The 16024-nt window shown below is 36.8% G+C and overlaps 1 protein-coding gene across 5 annotated transcripts in view; it reads right to left on the reverse strand.

Moving 5' to 3' along the window:
• The window catches only part of CEP126 (centrosomal protein 126), a 52321-nt gene that overhangs the window by 15929 nt on the left and 20368 nt on the right, over window positions 1–16024 (reverse strand). For all 5 annotated transcript variants that reach the window (XR_014795870.1, XR_014795871.1, XR_014795872.1 and 2 more), the window contains exons 5-6: window positions 11909–12098; window positions 6288–8406 (exon numbers count right to left, since the gene is read on the reverse strand). Coding sequence is in view for 2 of the 5 variants with exons in the window: in XM_084893579.1 (XP_084749705.1) it covers window positions 6288–8406; window positions 11909–12098 (2309 nt within the window). In the remaining 3 variants the exon portion in view is untranslated. The remainder of the gene's footprint in view (window positions 1–6287; window positions 8407–11908; window positions 12099–16024) is intronic.

Consider the following 16024-nt stretch of genomic DNA (forward strand, 5'->3'; position numbering starts at 1 on the left):
TAGTGTATTTCTTGGGATATCCTAATATTTGTGCACAGAGGGGGTGGGTTCCTCAGCCTGGCCTGCACCCTCTCCAAACTGGGACCTCTTGGGGGATATTTGACTGCCTGCCTGCCTAATTGCTCCTAACTACCCACCCCTCACCAGCCTGATGACCCCTAACTGCCTCTGCCTGCCAGCTTGATCGCCTTTCTCTGCCCCCCTCTGCTGGCCTGGTTGCCCCCAACTGCTCCCCCCCCCCGCCCCCACAGGTTTGGTTGCTCCTTACTGCCTCCCTGCTGGCCTGGTTGCCCCCAACTCCCTCCCCGCTTTCTGGCTTGGTAACTTCTAACTACCCTCCCCCCACCAGCCTGGTCATCCCTTACTGCCCCCCTGCTGGCCTTCTCTCCCCCAACTGCTTCCTCTGCTGGCCTGGTCACCCTGTGCAGCCTACTTTTCAGTCATTTGGTCGTCTCTCACTAACCACCTGCCAGTGTGGTCACCCCCTGCATCTTGCTGTTCAGTTGTTTGGTTGTTCCTCACTAACCCCCCTGCTGGCCTTGTTGCCTCACGCAGCCTGCTGTTTGGTTGTCAGTCTGGTTGTTTTGGTTGTGATGGCTCCTGGCCTTTTATATATTAGGATATCCCAAGAAATCAGGAACTCCAATCAGAAAGGATATAAGTAGACGTATGTTCACAGCAGCACAATTTATAATAGCTAAGATTTGGTTACAGGCTATGTGCCCATCAGCAGATGAAAGGATCAAAAACCAGTACAGCTACACAATGGAATATTATGCTGCTGTAAAAATAGGGAACTCTTACTATTTACATCAGAATGGATGAGCTTGGAGAGTTTTTGCTAAGTGAAAATAAACCAGTCAGAGAAAGATATACCACATGATCTTACTCATTTGTAGAATATAATGAACAACATAAACTGATGAACAAAAATAGATCCAGAAACACAGAAGCATTGAACAGACTGAACTATCTTTGTTTAGTCCTAAATCTTCTAGAGGCAAGATCTACCAACACTTTTGTACTTACTTGATTTGTAACATAATTATTTATTTTTGTGCTTTACTGCTTTGTATACATGTTCAGTTTTATGGATTGTATATTACTGATCCCAGGAATAGATACAGTATGTGCTTAAACTGCTTATGTATTGTTCCATTCACATACACACAAATACTATCTACCAATTACTATACTAGCTAGAAAACTATGGTACATCTACACAATGGAATACTATGCTGCCATAAAAAAGAAGGAATTCTCATCATTTGCAGCAACCTGGATGGAATTGGAGAACATCATGCTGAGTGAAATAAGCCAATCAATGAAAGAGAAACACCATATGACCTCACTCATTTATGGATAATAAAGAACATTATAAACTGATGAACCAAAAGATAGATATAGAGACAGTAAAGCAACAAGCAGACTGTCAAATTACAGTGGGGAGGGGAGGAAGATCTGGGGGAGATAATAGATCAACCGAAGGACTTGTATACATGCATATAAGTACAACCAATGGACATAAAACTCTGGGGAGGGAGGGTATGTAAGGGAGGGAGGGAGGGGGGCAAAAAAAAAAAATCAATAAAATATATTTAAAAAAAATTTTTTTATGGGCAAAAAAAACCCCCCAAAAACTTGGTATTTTTGCAAAAATAATATAGTTTGCACTAGCATATCTGGCCAAATTTATACATATGACAGTTTTACTACCTGTATCTCATTGTTTTAGTGCCAATTTTCCTAAGGACTGAGGCTGAGATATTTTCATGTTTATTGACCATTTGGCTATCCTCTTTTATGAAAAGCTTATTCAAATATTTTGGCTTTAAAAAGAAATTGGCATAAAAAATAAAAAGAAATTGGTGTGATAGTTTTTTTGATGTGTCACTTAATCCAGAGTCCCCAGTTATTTAATCAAATACTAATGTGGGTGTTGCTGTGCAGGTATTTTGTAGTTTTATGCTATTAAACTCATAACCAGTTTGCTTCAAGTAAGGGAGATTACTGTAGATAATTTGTGTATACCTACTTCAGTCAGTTCAAAGGCCTTAAAAACTGGACTGAGGTTTCCTTGAGAGAATAAAAAATTCTGCCTGTGAGTAGCAATTTTAGTTCACCCCATGATTTCTGGCTTGTCCCTTCCCACATGGCCTGCTCTAGGAATTTCAGATTTGCCTAGACAGCCCTCATTTTCGCATAAACTAATCCCTTGAAATGAATCTTAATATATCTTATTGGTCCTGCTTATCTAGTTAAACTCTGACTGACAAAACTGGGTTGTTTTTTCCTTATTAAATAGTAGGGATTCTTTATATATCAATATTTGAGATATGAGCTCTTCATTAGTATTATACATTATAAATATATTCTGTCACTCTGTGGTTTGCCTTTTCAATATCTTAATGGTGTTTTTGGATGAAAAAGTTTCTAATTTTAAAGTACAATTTATCAATCTTCTTAATGGTTGTATGTCTGGGTAAGAAATCTCAGTACATTCTAAAGTCTAAATTATCTTCTAGAAGCATTTCCTTTTCTTTTCCATATTTATATCTACAGTTTACGTGGAATTAATTTTTATGTATGGCATGAATTAAGGGTCATTTTACTAATGCCAGGCGATCATTGAAATTGAGTCAGCACTATTTAATGAAAAGACAAGTCTTTTCTCCCTGCTATGCATTACCCCTTTTGCCAAAACTCAAACATGTGGGTCTCAAATATGTGGGTCTGTTTCTAGACTGTATTCTATTCCATGGTCTAGCTATCCTTGTGCAGATACCATACTGTAGTCTGAGAGGAGGATGTAAATTGAATTGCTGATTTAATTAATGAATTATAATTATATATAACTATAATTCAGTATTAGCAAAGGGTTCATTTACAATGTTTAATATTTAAATAGTTTTGAAAAATAAGTTTGAGTGACTAAATATAGAAAATATTTAGTATTGTTAGTATTAGATTTTCTAAGTATAATCACTGTATTAAGAAGTATAGACATGCCCTAACTGGTTTGACTCAGTGAGTAGAGCATCAGACTGCAGACTGAAGGGTCCCAGCTTCGATTCTGGTCAAGGGCATGTACCTTGGCTGTGGGCACATTCCCAGTAGCGGGTGTGCAGGAGGCAGCTGAATCAATGTTTCTCTCTTATAGATGTTTCTAACTCTATCCCTCTCTCATTCCCTTCCTTTCTGTAAAAAACCAATAAAAATACATTAAAAAAATTTAAGTATTAAGAAAAAGTATAGACATATACAACATTTTGACTATTTCTCTTTGAAAACATGGCTGAAAGTGTTAAAATTCATTACATTTTTAATGTCCTTATATAAATATCCATAGGAACTATTTCATTTGACTATTGGTATATATATAATTTATTTATTTATTTATTTATTTATTTATTTATTTTTTACCAGAGAATGAGGACATCTTTTTATGCTTAAACTACTGGGAAACTATGTTTCTTAATATTTTTCCTGATCAGCTTAGATTCTGATAAATTATATTTGCTTAATAACTATATATATTATACTAGAAGCCTGGTGCATGAAATTCGTGCATGGGGTGGGAGAGCGATGTCTTTTAGCTGAGCCTGCACCATCTCCAATCTGGGACCCCTTGAAGGATGTCCTACTGCTGGTTTACAGGGATCGGGCCTAAACCGGCAGTCGGACATCCCTCTTGCAATTTGGGACTGCTGGCTCCTAAACCGCTCACTTGCCTGCCTGCCTGCCTGATTGCCCCTAACCATTCTACCTGCCGGCATGCTCATCCCCAATTGCTGGCCTGCTTGCCCCCAATTGACCTCCCGCCAACCTGATCACCCCCAATTACTCCCTGTGTCAGTGTGCTCACCCCCAACTGCCACCCCCTGCGGGCCTGCTTGCTCCCATCTTTCCTCCCCATTGGCCTGCTCGCCCCCAACTGCCCCCTGCTCACTCCAAACTGCCCCTCCCCCCACTGTCCTGATCAACCTCCAACTGACCTCCACTGATGGGGTGAGGGAATGAGGGCTGTTTTCAGGCTGGCCATACCCCCTTCAGGTGGGGGTCCCCAATGGGGTGCCTGGCCCGCCTGAGTGAGGGCTGATGGCTGTTTGCAGGCTGGCCAAGCCTCCCACCAGGGACCCTCACCCCATGGGAGTGTGGCCAGCCTGGGTGAGGAGCTAAAGGCTGTTTTCAGGCTACGCCCCTCAGTGATCCAGGCTTCCAGCCCCTCTTTTTTTACTTTTCTTTTTTTTCAGCGCTTCGTTGAGCAGAGGCCAGGGCTGGCTGGAAGCAGGTATCTGGGATTTATTTATCTTCTATAATTGAAACTTTGTAGCCTTGAGTGGAGGCCAGCACCAGCTGGTAGCCTGGGTTCCCCTGGAAACCCATGCTCCCAGCCCCTTCTTGAGCAGAGACCAGGTCTGGCCAGGGCGGGCAGGAAACATGGCTTCCTCCATTGCTGGGGGCAACCCAAGCCTCCTGCTCACTATAGCTCCATGGCTGCCACCATCTTGGTTGGACTAATTTGCATACTCACTCCTGATTTGCTGTGGGTGTAGCGGAGTGATGGTTAATTTACATGTTTTTCTTTTATTAGTGTAGATCACATGTGTCAAACACAAGGCCCGCGGGCCAAATCCAGCCCGCCAGGCCTTGCAATGTGGCCCGCACCGCGCTGTCATCACTGCACTCCGCTGTCAGTTTATGACATTGTCAGTTTATGACTGTTCAGTAAACCATTCAGCCCGCGATTTAGGCTGGATTTTAGATTTTGGCCCCTTCTCTGATTGAGTTCGACACCCCTAGTGTAGATAATTTTAGTAGAAAAAGCATGGAACTTAGAATCATAGTTATTTAAATTAAAATACCAATTTTGTTATTTACTTGCTCTTGACCTTTGGCAATTCTACTTCCTCCTTTGCAAGTGGTGTTATAAAAAAATACTTATTTTTCAGGATTATTGTGAGGTTTAAAAGAGACAATAGTAACTATAAAGCATCTGGCACTGCTAGTGGCACAGAATAGGAACTCATAATTTATTTATCATTATTACTTTAGAGTGTCAAATCTGTATGATGCTTTCATTTTTTGGAAGCAATGTGAAAACTAAAGTTACATTGTAAAATGGCTGGATAAAAAGAGATGGCATCATAGAGAATAAGAACAAACATGTGAGAGTAGAGGACTATTTTTTTTTATTCCACTCTAGCGAGAGATATAATTTTTTTAAATGTAGGTTTTGTAAGATTTTTAGATTACAGTCTTTGCATTTAGCTTTCCATCTGTCAATATGGCTTGTGTCCGTTCAATTCAAGAAAGTCTGGGTGTCTAAATTAAGTACCAGGCACAGTTAGGACCTGATAAATTACAAAAAAAGTTCCTTGTTCTTAAAATCTCATGGTCTAACTGAAGAAGACTTTAAATAGTTAATTTTAAAGTAACTCCCTTCTTTATGTCTTCTTAATACTTAATCATACCGTTGGGAAAAGGAAAGCATTGCTTTGCTGACTGCTCTCCCTCCCCCCTCCAAGTCCTATCTACTTGATACTTCTCAATAGGGAACGGATTCCTAGTGGTAGGAAAATTTATGGTCACCTAGTCCATTCTTCAGAGGAAAGTAGCTTCATGAAGCATCAACCAGCTACAAAGGGCAATGGCATTCTGTAGAGAAATACTTTTCAAAAATGTTTAAAGGAATGCTATATTTTTTCTCTTCATATGAAAACCAACATATATAACAGATAACAGTAGAGCTGCCACTCCTTTGGAAAGGAGATGGAAGAGTTTAGCACACCCATATTATAACAACTCAATTTCACAAACATTTAAAACAAAAATAAAGAAAAGTATTATAACATCATTTATTTATCTATCTGGAATAATTTAAACATTATTTTTACTGAGATTATTTTACAGACATTTTGACTATAATATTGGGGTAATGACAGAATGAAATAGTATAACAATTAGGTCCTATTCTCTGTCCTCCCTCTTTTAAATTAACAAAAGTAATGAAAAAATGGAGGCTAGCAAAAGTTTCTAATTTTAGTTGAGCAATGGTTGGGTAATTCTCTTAACTTCAGCTATTAGATAGCTAAGGATGCAATATTAAAGAAGATAAGTTGTTTCTATAAGGTTTTTAACATTTATATATATATGTATGTGTATATATATATATATATATATATATATATATATATGGTCTACATTACTGTACAATAAGAAAAATGTCACATGAATTTCAAGAAGTTATATGTTTTATCTATAAAAATATATTAATTTATTCTTACCAGCAGCCTTTCCATTTTGACCCAGACTATTATGCCATCTTTTCCACGAGGGAACAGATTCTTCTTTAGTAGGTCTAAAAGCCACTGAGTGATGACTTTCTTCATAAACAGGACATCTTTGTGTGCAATATAATGTTCCATCCTGCTGGGCAATGATTCGAGTGACATTTGAATGATTTGTTTTTGCTAAAGTTTGGCACTCAGAACAATATGGTAGAGATGGCATCACAGGGATTGAGTTGGAACAAACATGTGAGAGTGGAAGACCACATACTTTATTCCATTGATCCATCTTGTGTTCTGCTGGAAGCACATGTTTCGAAGTAAAATAGTTATTTGTAATAACGTTTTGAGAATTTTCAGGCATTTCTGATTGACACTGAAATACTTGTATATTTTTATCACTCCTAATATTTGGTGGAGTTTTAGGAGGATGAGGTACAACTAATTTACCCTGAGGTTGTAAAAATGTGTTAGCTTTGTTTGCAGATTGTGCTCGAATAACAGTGCCTTTTCTGTTTGTATATAGAAATCCTGATTGGACTTGAGCAGATTTTGTTCTAATTACCTTTTCTCTACCTCTTTGTACATTAGCTTTCTGAGTTTTAGAATCACTATTATGTATAAGAGTTTTACTTTCTTCTTTTTCTGAGGCTGGCCAGGCTTGCTTAGCAATATTAAAAGCTGAAGGTATAAAACAGTTCAAAGACACATGGTTTGTTCTAGATTCTCCTGAAGCAGCCAGATTTTCAGAGATAGCATCATCCTTGGGGTTTTTTCTATTAGAAGAATTTACAGCACAAGCAGGAACATTAATTATGTTGTTGGAAACACCACTATTAGTTTGAACGTGGAATGACTGAGACCACTGTTGAGATATTTCTAGTCCATTCTTCAGTGAATGATTATATTCAGTTTCATCAACCCATCTTAGTTTTTTAATAGTCTTTGGAATTTCTGCATTTCCCCCTTTTTCTTTTGTTAATTCAATACTATCTCTGATAGCTTCTGCTTTTTGATTTCGTAACTTAAAGCCTTGATTTATAACTAATGCCTTAAAAGAATCATGCTCATATTTAGATTCCTTTTTTAAAATACTTTTAAGAAACCTCACACTGCTTTTTCCATCAATATTGTATTTTTTTTTCTTTTGCTGACCAACTAAGTCATAATTAGAGATTACATTAGATAATAATGTTGATGTTTCAGTTATTTTCTGTTTTTTATCTTTTGAGTCAGAGTTGTGAGGTATGCAGGCAGCTAGAAAATTGTCTGAAAATAAAGGCAACTCTTCCTTTTTAGAATTAAAACATTTTATCTTTTTATCATCTTTCAATTCTCCTAAATTATCAGAACACTGCACTGGGTCAGTTTTGTTCATATGTATAATGTTCTTTGGTAAAGGTTCAGTTGATTGTGTATTAGATGGCAAAATTAAAGATGTTGCCACAGGTACAAATGAAGTAGGAATTGAAGTAGCTCTATTTTCTTGAGTTAATTCAGAATATTTCACTTGGTCTGAAATTGTAGCCATTTCTTGAGTTAAAGGATCTGGAGTGCCCCAGGCTTTGCTGCATTTAAATGTTGGGCTCTCAGTAACTGCTGGTCTCTCTCTTTTGAATGCCCTAGAACAGGAGTTAGCTGCCCTCACAGTGCTGGTTTCAGAGGTCTTTTTGATTTTTTCATTGGGTATAAATATGGGTGAATTACATATAAAATCTAATATTTTATTAGCATTTGTGGTTCCTTCCATAGCTCTACATAGAGCAGATGGATTTTGTTCTTTACTATTAAAACATTCCCCTGAAGGTAGAACATTAGATTTACTTAAAATATCTGAGAAAGGTATGTCAGTTTGAGTATTTGGATTATCTAAATTTTTTAGCCAATTATTTATATGTTGAGTTTTAGAGAATGACAGTTTATCTTTATCAAAGCAATCTAGATTAGCTGACCGTAGATTTGCTGATTTGAGAAAAACAGAATTCTGCTGAACTGACGCGGGAGGCTCCTTATTAGTAAGCGTTGAATAGATTTGTTCATGTTCTCCAGCTTCAAGACTATCTACACTTGAGAGGGTTTCCGAATTTGTTATCTGATTAACTTCATCACAAAATTTCTGAAAGAAAAAAGAACCAAGTTTTATAGCTTAGACATTTTGTAAATGCCAACATTTATGATTCAGCACATCATTATTACTGAGCCCAATTCTTCTTGGCATATAAAATACAGTAAAATAATCATAAACAGGGTAGGCATATCCATAATCTACAATATATGTCTGGAGCAGTCCTCAGAGTGAAAAAAGAAAGAGCTAAAAAAGACTTTGATAATAGAGTTATAGCCTTAATTTCTATGCCTAAGGTAACTATCAAATTATTCTAGGCAGAGTTATAGCTTGGAAAATAATTTTGCTATTGCTATTCTTTTTAGAATATGAAGTTTCTTGGAGGTTTCATAACAGCATGTGAAAAAGTTATTTAAAAATGGTATTTTTTCCTGAAACATTCACTAGACTTGAATAAAGCTCCTAAAAGCTCTATAACCCCAATATGAATTTCCTGTTGGAAGGGCTATATTCTATATAATAAAAGCCTAATATGTAAATTTGTCCCCTCGGTGGCTGTTCGACTGGGAGTTTGACCATTCACTATGATGTACACTGACCACCAACAAGCCAGATCAAGGGACTGCACCGATGCATGATTGGAGGTGGGGAGGTATGCAGGAGGTTAGCCAGCCTGGGAGGAGCTACAGGAGGGCTCCATGGCATGTCTAGTCCATCACGCTCAGTCCTGATCAGCTGGACCCCAGCAGCAAGCTAACCTACTGGTTGAAGCATCTGCCCCCTGGTGGTCAGCGCACATCATAGCAAGTGGTTTTGCAGCCTTTATATATCAATAGCATATTACACTTTTATTGCTTGAATGGCTGACCAGACGACCAGACATTTAGCATATTAAGCTTTTATTATATAGGATAATAAGGAAACTAGGTCTGGGGACTTTCTAATGAGATGAAGAAATCTGTATTAGAAGGTCTGTTTGAATAGGTCTGTAATGGCCTCATCTCCCTAAGCACCTCAAAGAAGTTCATTAACTTCTGATTTCCTTCTAGGGGTGTCGAACTCAATCAGAGAAGGGGCCAAAATCTAAAATCCAGCCTAAATCGCGGGCCGAATGGTTTACTGAACAGTCATAAACTGACAATGTCATAAACTGACAGCGGAGTGCAGTGATGACAGCGCGGTGCGGGCCACATTGCAAGGCCTGGCGGGCTGGATTTGGCCCACGGGCCTTGTGTTTGACACATGTGCTTAGACTATACATTCCCTATCCCTAGAATTTTTCTCAGCACTCAACAATGAAACATTATGATCAGCTTCAAGTTTTCTTGTAAGTTACTGATATAAACTGTACTAGAATTAACATGCTTTGTGTTTAAGTTTTTTGAATGTTTTAGTTTTTAAATCAATTTTACTAAGAATACTTATCTACAATAAAATGCACATATTTTAAATGTGTAGTTTAATGAGTTTTGACAAATTATTCACCCATAAGCACTATACCAAACAATATATATAGAACCTTTCCATTTGCCAAAAGTTCTCTCATGTTTCCTTGTAGTTAATCCCTCACCACCATAACTACCACTAATCTTCTGCCACTATAGATCTGAGTTTTCAACTCATAAGATTTTTCTTTTGTCTGAAAAATTTCCTATAGCATTTCTTGTAGTGCAGATGCTGGGGTAGTGCAGTGGTCAGTTGTTTATTTGAAAATGCCTATTTTGCCTTTATTCAGGATATTTCAGTTGGATACAGGATTCTAGATTGATCATTTTTTCCCTCTTTCACAGTCATTTGTCTTGAAGCTAGTGTTACATCTTAGTTTTGTTTGCATCCATGTAACAAATATTTTCCTCTTCTGGCCTGATTTGATTTTGATATCCTTCATGGGTGTATGTATATGTGTATGTATGTGTGCTTATCCTTCTTTTCTTTAAAAAATGCTATTTATTTCAGAAAGAAGGACAGAAACATCAATGATGAGAGAAAATTATTGCTCAACTGCCTCCTGTATGCCCCACACTGGGGATCGAACCTGCAACCTAGGCATGTGCTCTGACTGGGAATCAAAACATGACCTCCTGGTTCATAGGTTGACGTCAACCACTGAGTTCCTCTGGCTGGCTATCTTTCCTGGAGTTTGTTGAGCTTTCTGGATCTGTGGACTTATAGTTTGATCTAATTTGAAGTGTTTTAATCATTGTTTCTTTAAATATTCCCTTTCTTCTTTTGGGGATTTTAATTAAATTGTATGCTTGATATTGTCTCACAGGTCAATAATATTTTTTTCATTTATTTCTAGTCTTTTTCTCTCAGTGATTCAATTGAATAATTTTATTGCAATGTCTCCAAGTCCATTAATTTTTTTGCCCATCCAGTAAAATTTTCATTTCAAATATGCTTTTCAGATGTAGGTTTATTTAGTTCATTTAAAATATCCTTTTTCATTATGTTCATTTTTACTTTAATTCCTTGAAAATATTTTTAAAAATGGTTTTAAATTCCTTCCTGTTGATTCCATCATTTCTGTCATTTTTGCATTTGATTATATTGAGTAAGTTTTTCCTAGTTATCTGTTATATTTTCCTGCTTTTTCACATGTCTAGTAAGTTGTGATTAAATGTTGGATATTGTGAGCATTATGCTGTGTATCAAGATTTCAGTCTTCTTTAAGAGAGTGTTAAGATTTTTTTTGACAGGCAGTTGAGTAACTTGTGGATTTTTTTGAGGCTTATCCAGAGAGTATGTCTAGGTAAAAAGTCTATGTAATCATAGGACTTATTCCATTTGTTTCCCCTTTTCCCTAAGATTATATCCTGAACTGCCTATTGTGTAATGTCTAAAAACATTTGTTTCATACATTTTATTCGAATTATAGTAGTTTATAGCAGGAAGATATTTTGTCATAGCCAGAAGTCTCCCTCTTTGCTTCTTAAATCTTGCCACTATTGCTTAGTTATTAAATTAATCAGGCCACGTTTATGAATTTAATCTTGGTATCAGCTTTAGGGATTGAAAAATAAAACACATGAATATTTCAGGAAAATCAGCTGAAATCCCACTCACTGGTGGGAAAATAACAAAGTAAGTGACCTAAGAGATAGAATATAAGCACTATTTTGCTAGTTGTAATGCATTTACATTAAGAACCTAATGTCCACATGCAGTATAATTTTCAGGTTGCATTTTATCATCCAGTCTCTAATAGTGACACATATTACATTCTACTTTCTACACAATGGAATACTATGCTGCTATAAAAAGAAGGAATTCAAATAGCTGTCTTATTAGTCAGTAAATATCATTCATATAGCATATTTTTTCTAAATATAAGATGAAAAAAGAAGAATAGAGGAGGGAAAAATGAATAAAATATAAGAAAAAAAACAAGAAATTATTTTCCTAGGATATGTGATAAATTTGTGTTGATTCATCCACATTCTTTTTCATGGCTATCATTGACAAATGGCATAAATTTCTTTAATGAAGAAAACTGCAATGAACATAGAATTGTTACTAGATCACAAAATATTAATACTATATAGTTTCATACTTGCAAACTCCTTAGATGTTGATCTTCTAGGAGTTTCTGAGTTTCCATTAGTTTAAGCTGGAATGCATCCTTCTTAGTAGCCGAGTGTATCCTGCTATTTTCCTTCACTTCTTTATCACAATTGATTTTGGATAAGAGATGTTTCTGATCATTTTTTGATAGTGATGAAGTCAAGGCATTATCTATAGCTCTGTGAACCATACATAAAAATGCTTAGTACATTTTAATAAGTTAACTTTTTACATACATGTAAACTACACATTCATGTAATATATGTATGTGTGTGTGTGTCCAGATAATTACATATAAGGATATTGGAGAAATATATAGATATATTAACATGGGAATTTAAGGCAGTCAACAATAGAATAAAAACGGTTGTAGCATTATCGTTCTAATAAAGCACTCCACATTCATGTAGGAATGTCCAATTATTTATGACTTTGATTATTAAATCCTATGCCTCTAATGTTTAGGACAGATACAGAAGAAATTTCTACAGATGTGAAGAGTCATTCCTCAGTTCTTTAAGAGCATTCCTATCTGGATAATAATTTGCATTACCCTTAGTTCTAAGTCGTTTTCATGGCTAGTAGATAGTTCTATCATTCTAGCTGTTGAGTTGGTTGAAGATTCAGGTAGGTAAAAAATATAAAAATTGCTTGTCAGGGGAGGCAGGAATTTCCATTCTAACTTATTAGGCTTGAGTGCTTGCATCTTATTCCATGGAAAAGAGTGCACACACTTGGTTTTGGTTGAATCACATATATAAGCATGGTTTTTATGCCACAGAAAGGTATCTTTAATGTAGACTCTACTTTTAGTGTGCCAAAATGGCACCCCAAAATCATCAGGGGATGACATCATCTTCTACTAGAATTTTGCATCTTCTAGAAACTTAACATCATGTTAACATTTTAGCATAAGTACAAAGTGCAAAACAAAGAACAAAGGAAGATTTTGGGTGGAGGTGGGATCAGGATGAGGTATATAAAAAAAGCTGACTCCTGCTGCACTAGAACTATTAGTGTGAATCCCAAAGGCATTTACTCCGAATTCATTTGAATTCAATTATTCAAGTCAATGAAGATAAAATTTTTTTAGGTGATGTATGTACATATACCTATCTCCAATACCCAAATATATTTTTATTTGGACAAACTGAAATAGTCTGGGTCAATGAGTACTAGATTCCTAACTATCTTTTGTGACCACAGGGAAATCAGGGAGAGGAAGAAGTTATTTAACACAAATTTCTGAACATTGAAATTATGTTTCTCTCTCTTCCTTTTAGGCCTTTCTACTCTAACATATTCTTTCCCCTTCAATCACCCTTACCAAACAAAATATTGTTAAATCTGCAAAGTATTAAATAAACTCAATTTATTTACCTTTAAAGTTGTCGTCTCTCAACTCTTTCTTCTCTATTTTCTTCTCTACTCCACTTGCTTTTCTTCTCTTCTCTACATTCTTCCCCCAGTGAGGAGTATTGAAGGGATGAATAGGAATAAAAGGAGATGGGGAGGTAGAAAGAAAGGGAGAGTGAAGCAGGGGGGGAAAGGAAGAAGAAATTATAAAGGAAGAAGAATCAGGAGGAATTGGAGAGGGAAAATCTAAATAAGTTGGAAGCAAACATGGAGAGGGAGTTAAATGCAAAGATGAGGAAGAAAGAGGAATAGGTGAGGGAGGGAAGGATGGAGAGATAGGAGAGGAAGATGAAGGAGAAGCAGGCAAGGATGAAGAAGAAGAAAACTGTACAGAGGGTGAAGAAGAGGATGTGGAATTAGAAGGAGACGAAGACAAAGAAGGTGATGGAGAATGATAGGGAGGCGGACAGGAGAAAAGAGAGGCAGGTGGATGGTCTGCAATAGCCTGGGGCAGATTTGACAATGTGGTTTGTGGAACAGATTGCTGGACTGACTGGAAAGAATCTAAGCTAGCAGAATGTTCTGGCAATGGAGCAACATGAGAAAGGGTGGGGACAAATTGATGAGGGGGATGACTGGAAAAACTGGAAGGCTTCAAAGCTGGGGAAGCTTCCGAAGGGATTGGGGAAACAACCAGTTGAGCTGGAAGGGAACGGCGAACAAGGGGAGGCATTCGAGTGGCTGAGGTAGAAAGTTGTGCTGGAAGGAAATGTTTACGCCTGAAAGTTTTGTAAAATAACTTGCTATGTGAGTCAGAATCAGGAATGGTTGGGGAACTTCGGGGTGGCTGTGGTAAATGGTCAGGTGGGCCACAAGAAATTGGGGCTGGTAGGAAAGGAAAACTGTTAGAAAAGCTGGGAGTTACTGGGGCTGGAGGTCGAGGAAGATATTTAATTGGGTAGGACAATAATGGGCCTGGTAAAAAGGTCTTCGGAAGAGTAGAGGGAACAGATGGATGGATAGGCAGGGTAAAGGGCTGGCGAGTGGGAGAAACAGTAGGATAGCTTGGAAGAATTTGGGATTGGTGGGATAGCAATGGGGCCCGTGAGGGAGACAGGTGATCAGGTAAGTAGGAATCAGATGTGGAGACAGCTGGACAGGCAGGAATGGATCTGCACAGGTGGAAAAGTATTTGGACAGGCAGGTAGAGAGACAGTCTTATTAAGATGGTTTTTTAGTTTATTTTTATTTTTAGTTTATGGGTTGCACATAGGATTAATATTTTTTCTGTCCTTAGGATCCATGTATAATCTTCTTTGTTCAATCATGTGCACTCACATGGGCTGAGGAATGTACATAGCTTATTCAGATTCCCTTTTTCTCATTCCTTGCTCTTAGAATATTTTCACCTCTCAGAAGTCTGATAGTCATATGGATAATATAATAAATATAGGCTAGATCAGTGGTCAGCAAACTCATTAGTCAACAGAGTCAAATATCAACAGTACAACAACTGAAATTTCTTTTGAGAGCAAAACATTTTTTAAACTTAAACAATATAGGTAGGTACATTGTTATTAACTTAATTAGGGAACTCCTAAGCTGTCCTTTGCTAAAAACTCAAGGGGCCAAAGAGCTGCATGTGGCTCATGAGCCGCAGTTTGCCGACCACTGGGCTAGATGATCTGGTTTAAAGCATTAGTACAAAGGGCAAATAGAGGTCAAGTAGACTGTTGCTCAGCTCTGGCCAGATTTCTCAGGATAGCATGTGGTTTAGAATATATGGTCTAACCACAAAAACATGGATATTGGAGATAGATATCTAACAACATCTTTTAAAGTATAAAAATTGAATATGAGAGTAAAATATAGCTTCTTTATTGTACATCTATCAGAAGAGTCAAGTATATTATCTTTGTGATAAGGATTTTAAATGTGCTGGGAGGTTGATTAGTTATATGTTAAATGTTAGTCCCATATTAACATTTTTGTATCTCAGTATTTCCTGAGGCAGCTTCAATTGTCATATGAACAAATTCTTTTTCTTGAGGCTTAAGCTTTCAATACCTTTCATTTTTTCATATAATTTTTTTCTCCTTTAGAAGACCACATTACCAACATCTTAAATTTTTTATCTACTATTAATATTTTCCATATTAGAACAATTGTTTATGGGTACTAATATATCTCCATTTCTTTGAAAATTCCTTATTTCTTGGCAGTACAGTGATTTGCTGCATAATGACATTTCTGGTCAATGACAGACCATATATATGATTGTAGTCCTGTAAGATTATTAGGAAAATAAAAAATTTCTACTGTCTAGTGATGTCGTAGCCATCATATCATCTTAGCCCAACACATTCCTTACATGTTTCTGGTGATGCTGGTATAAACAAAACTACAGCACATACAATTATGTACAAAGCATCATCTTTGATAATGATAATAAGCAACTATGCTACCTATATATTTCTATTGTTATTTTAGAGCGTACTTGTTTATAAAAAACAAGTTTGTTGTAAAATGGCATGCTGTGTTACACTGTCAGCAGGCTCACACATCTGGCATTCACTGTCTCTTGATTGCATAATTTCCTCGTGTTTCATTTAATTTGCTGTTTTGTACAGTAACATGCTTCACAGCCTAGATGTGTAGTAGGCTATACTACCTAGGTTTGTGTATGGACCCTCTATGATTTTATACAATGATGAAATTGTTTAATTACACATTTCTCAGAATGTATCCC

Source organism: Pipistrellus hanaki (assembly GCF_964339955.1).
Source record: "Pipistrellus hanaki genome assembly, chromosome: 9".
Lineage (NCBI taxonomy): Eukaryota > Metazoa > Chordata > Mammalia > Chiroptera > Vespertilionidae > Pipistrellus > Pipistrellus hanaki.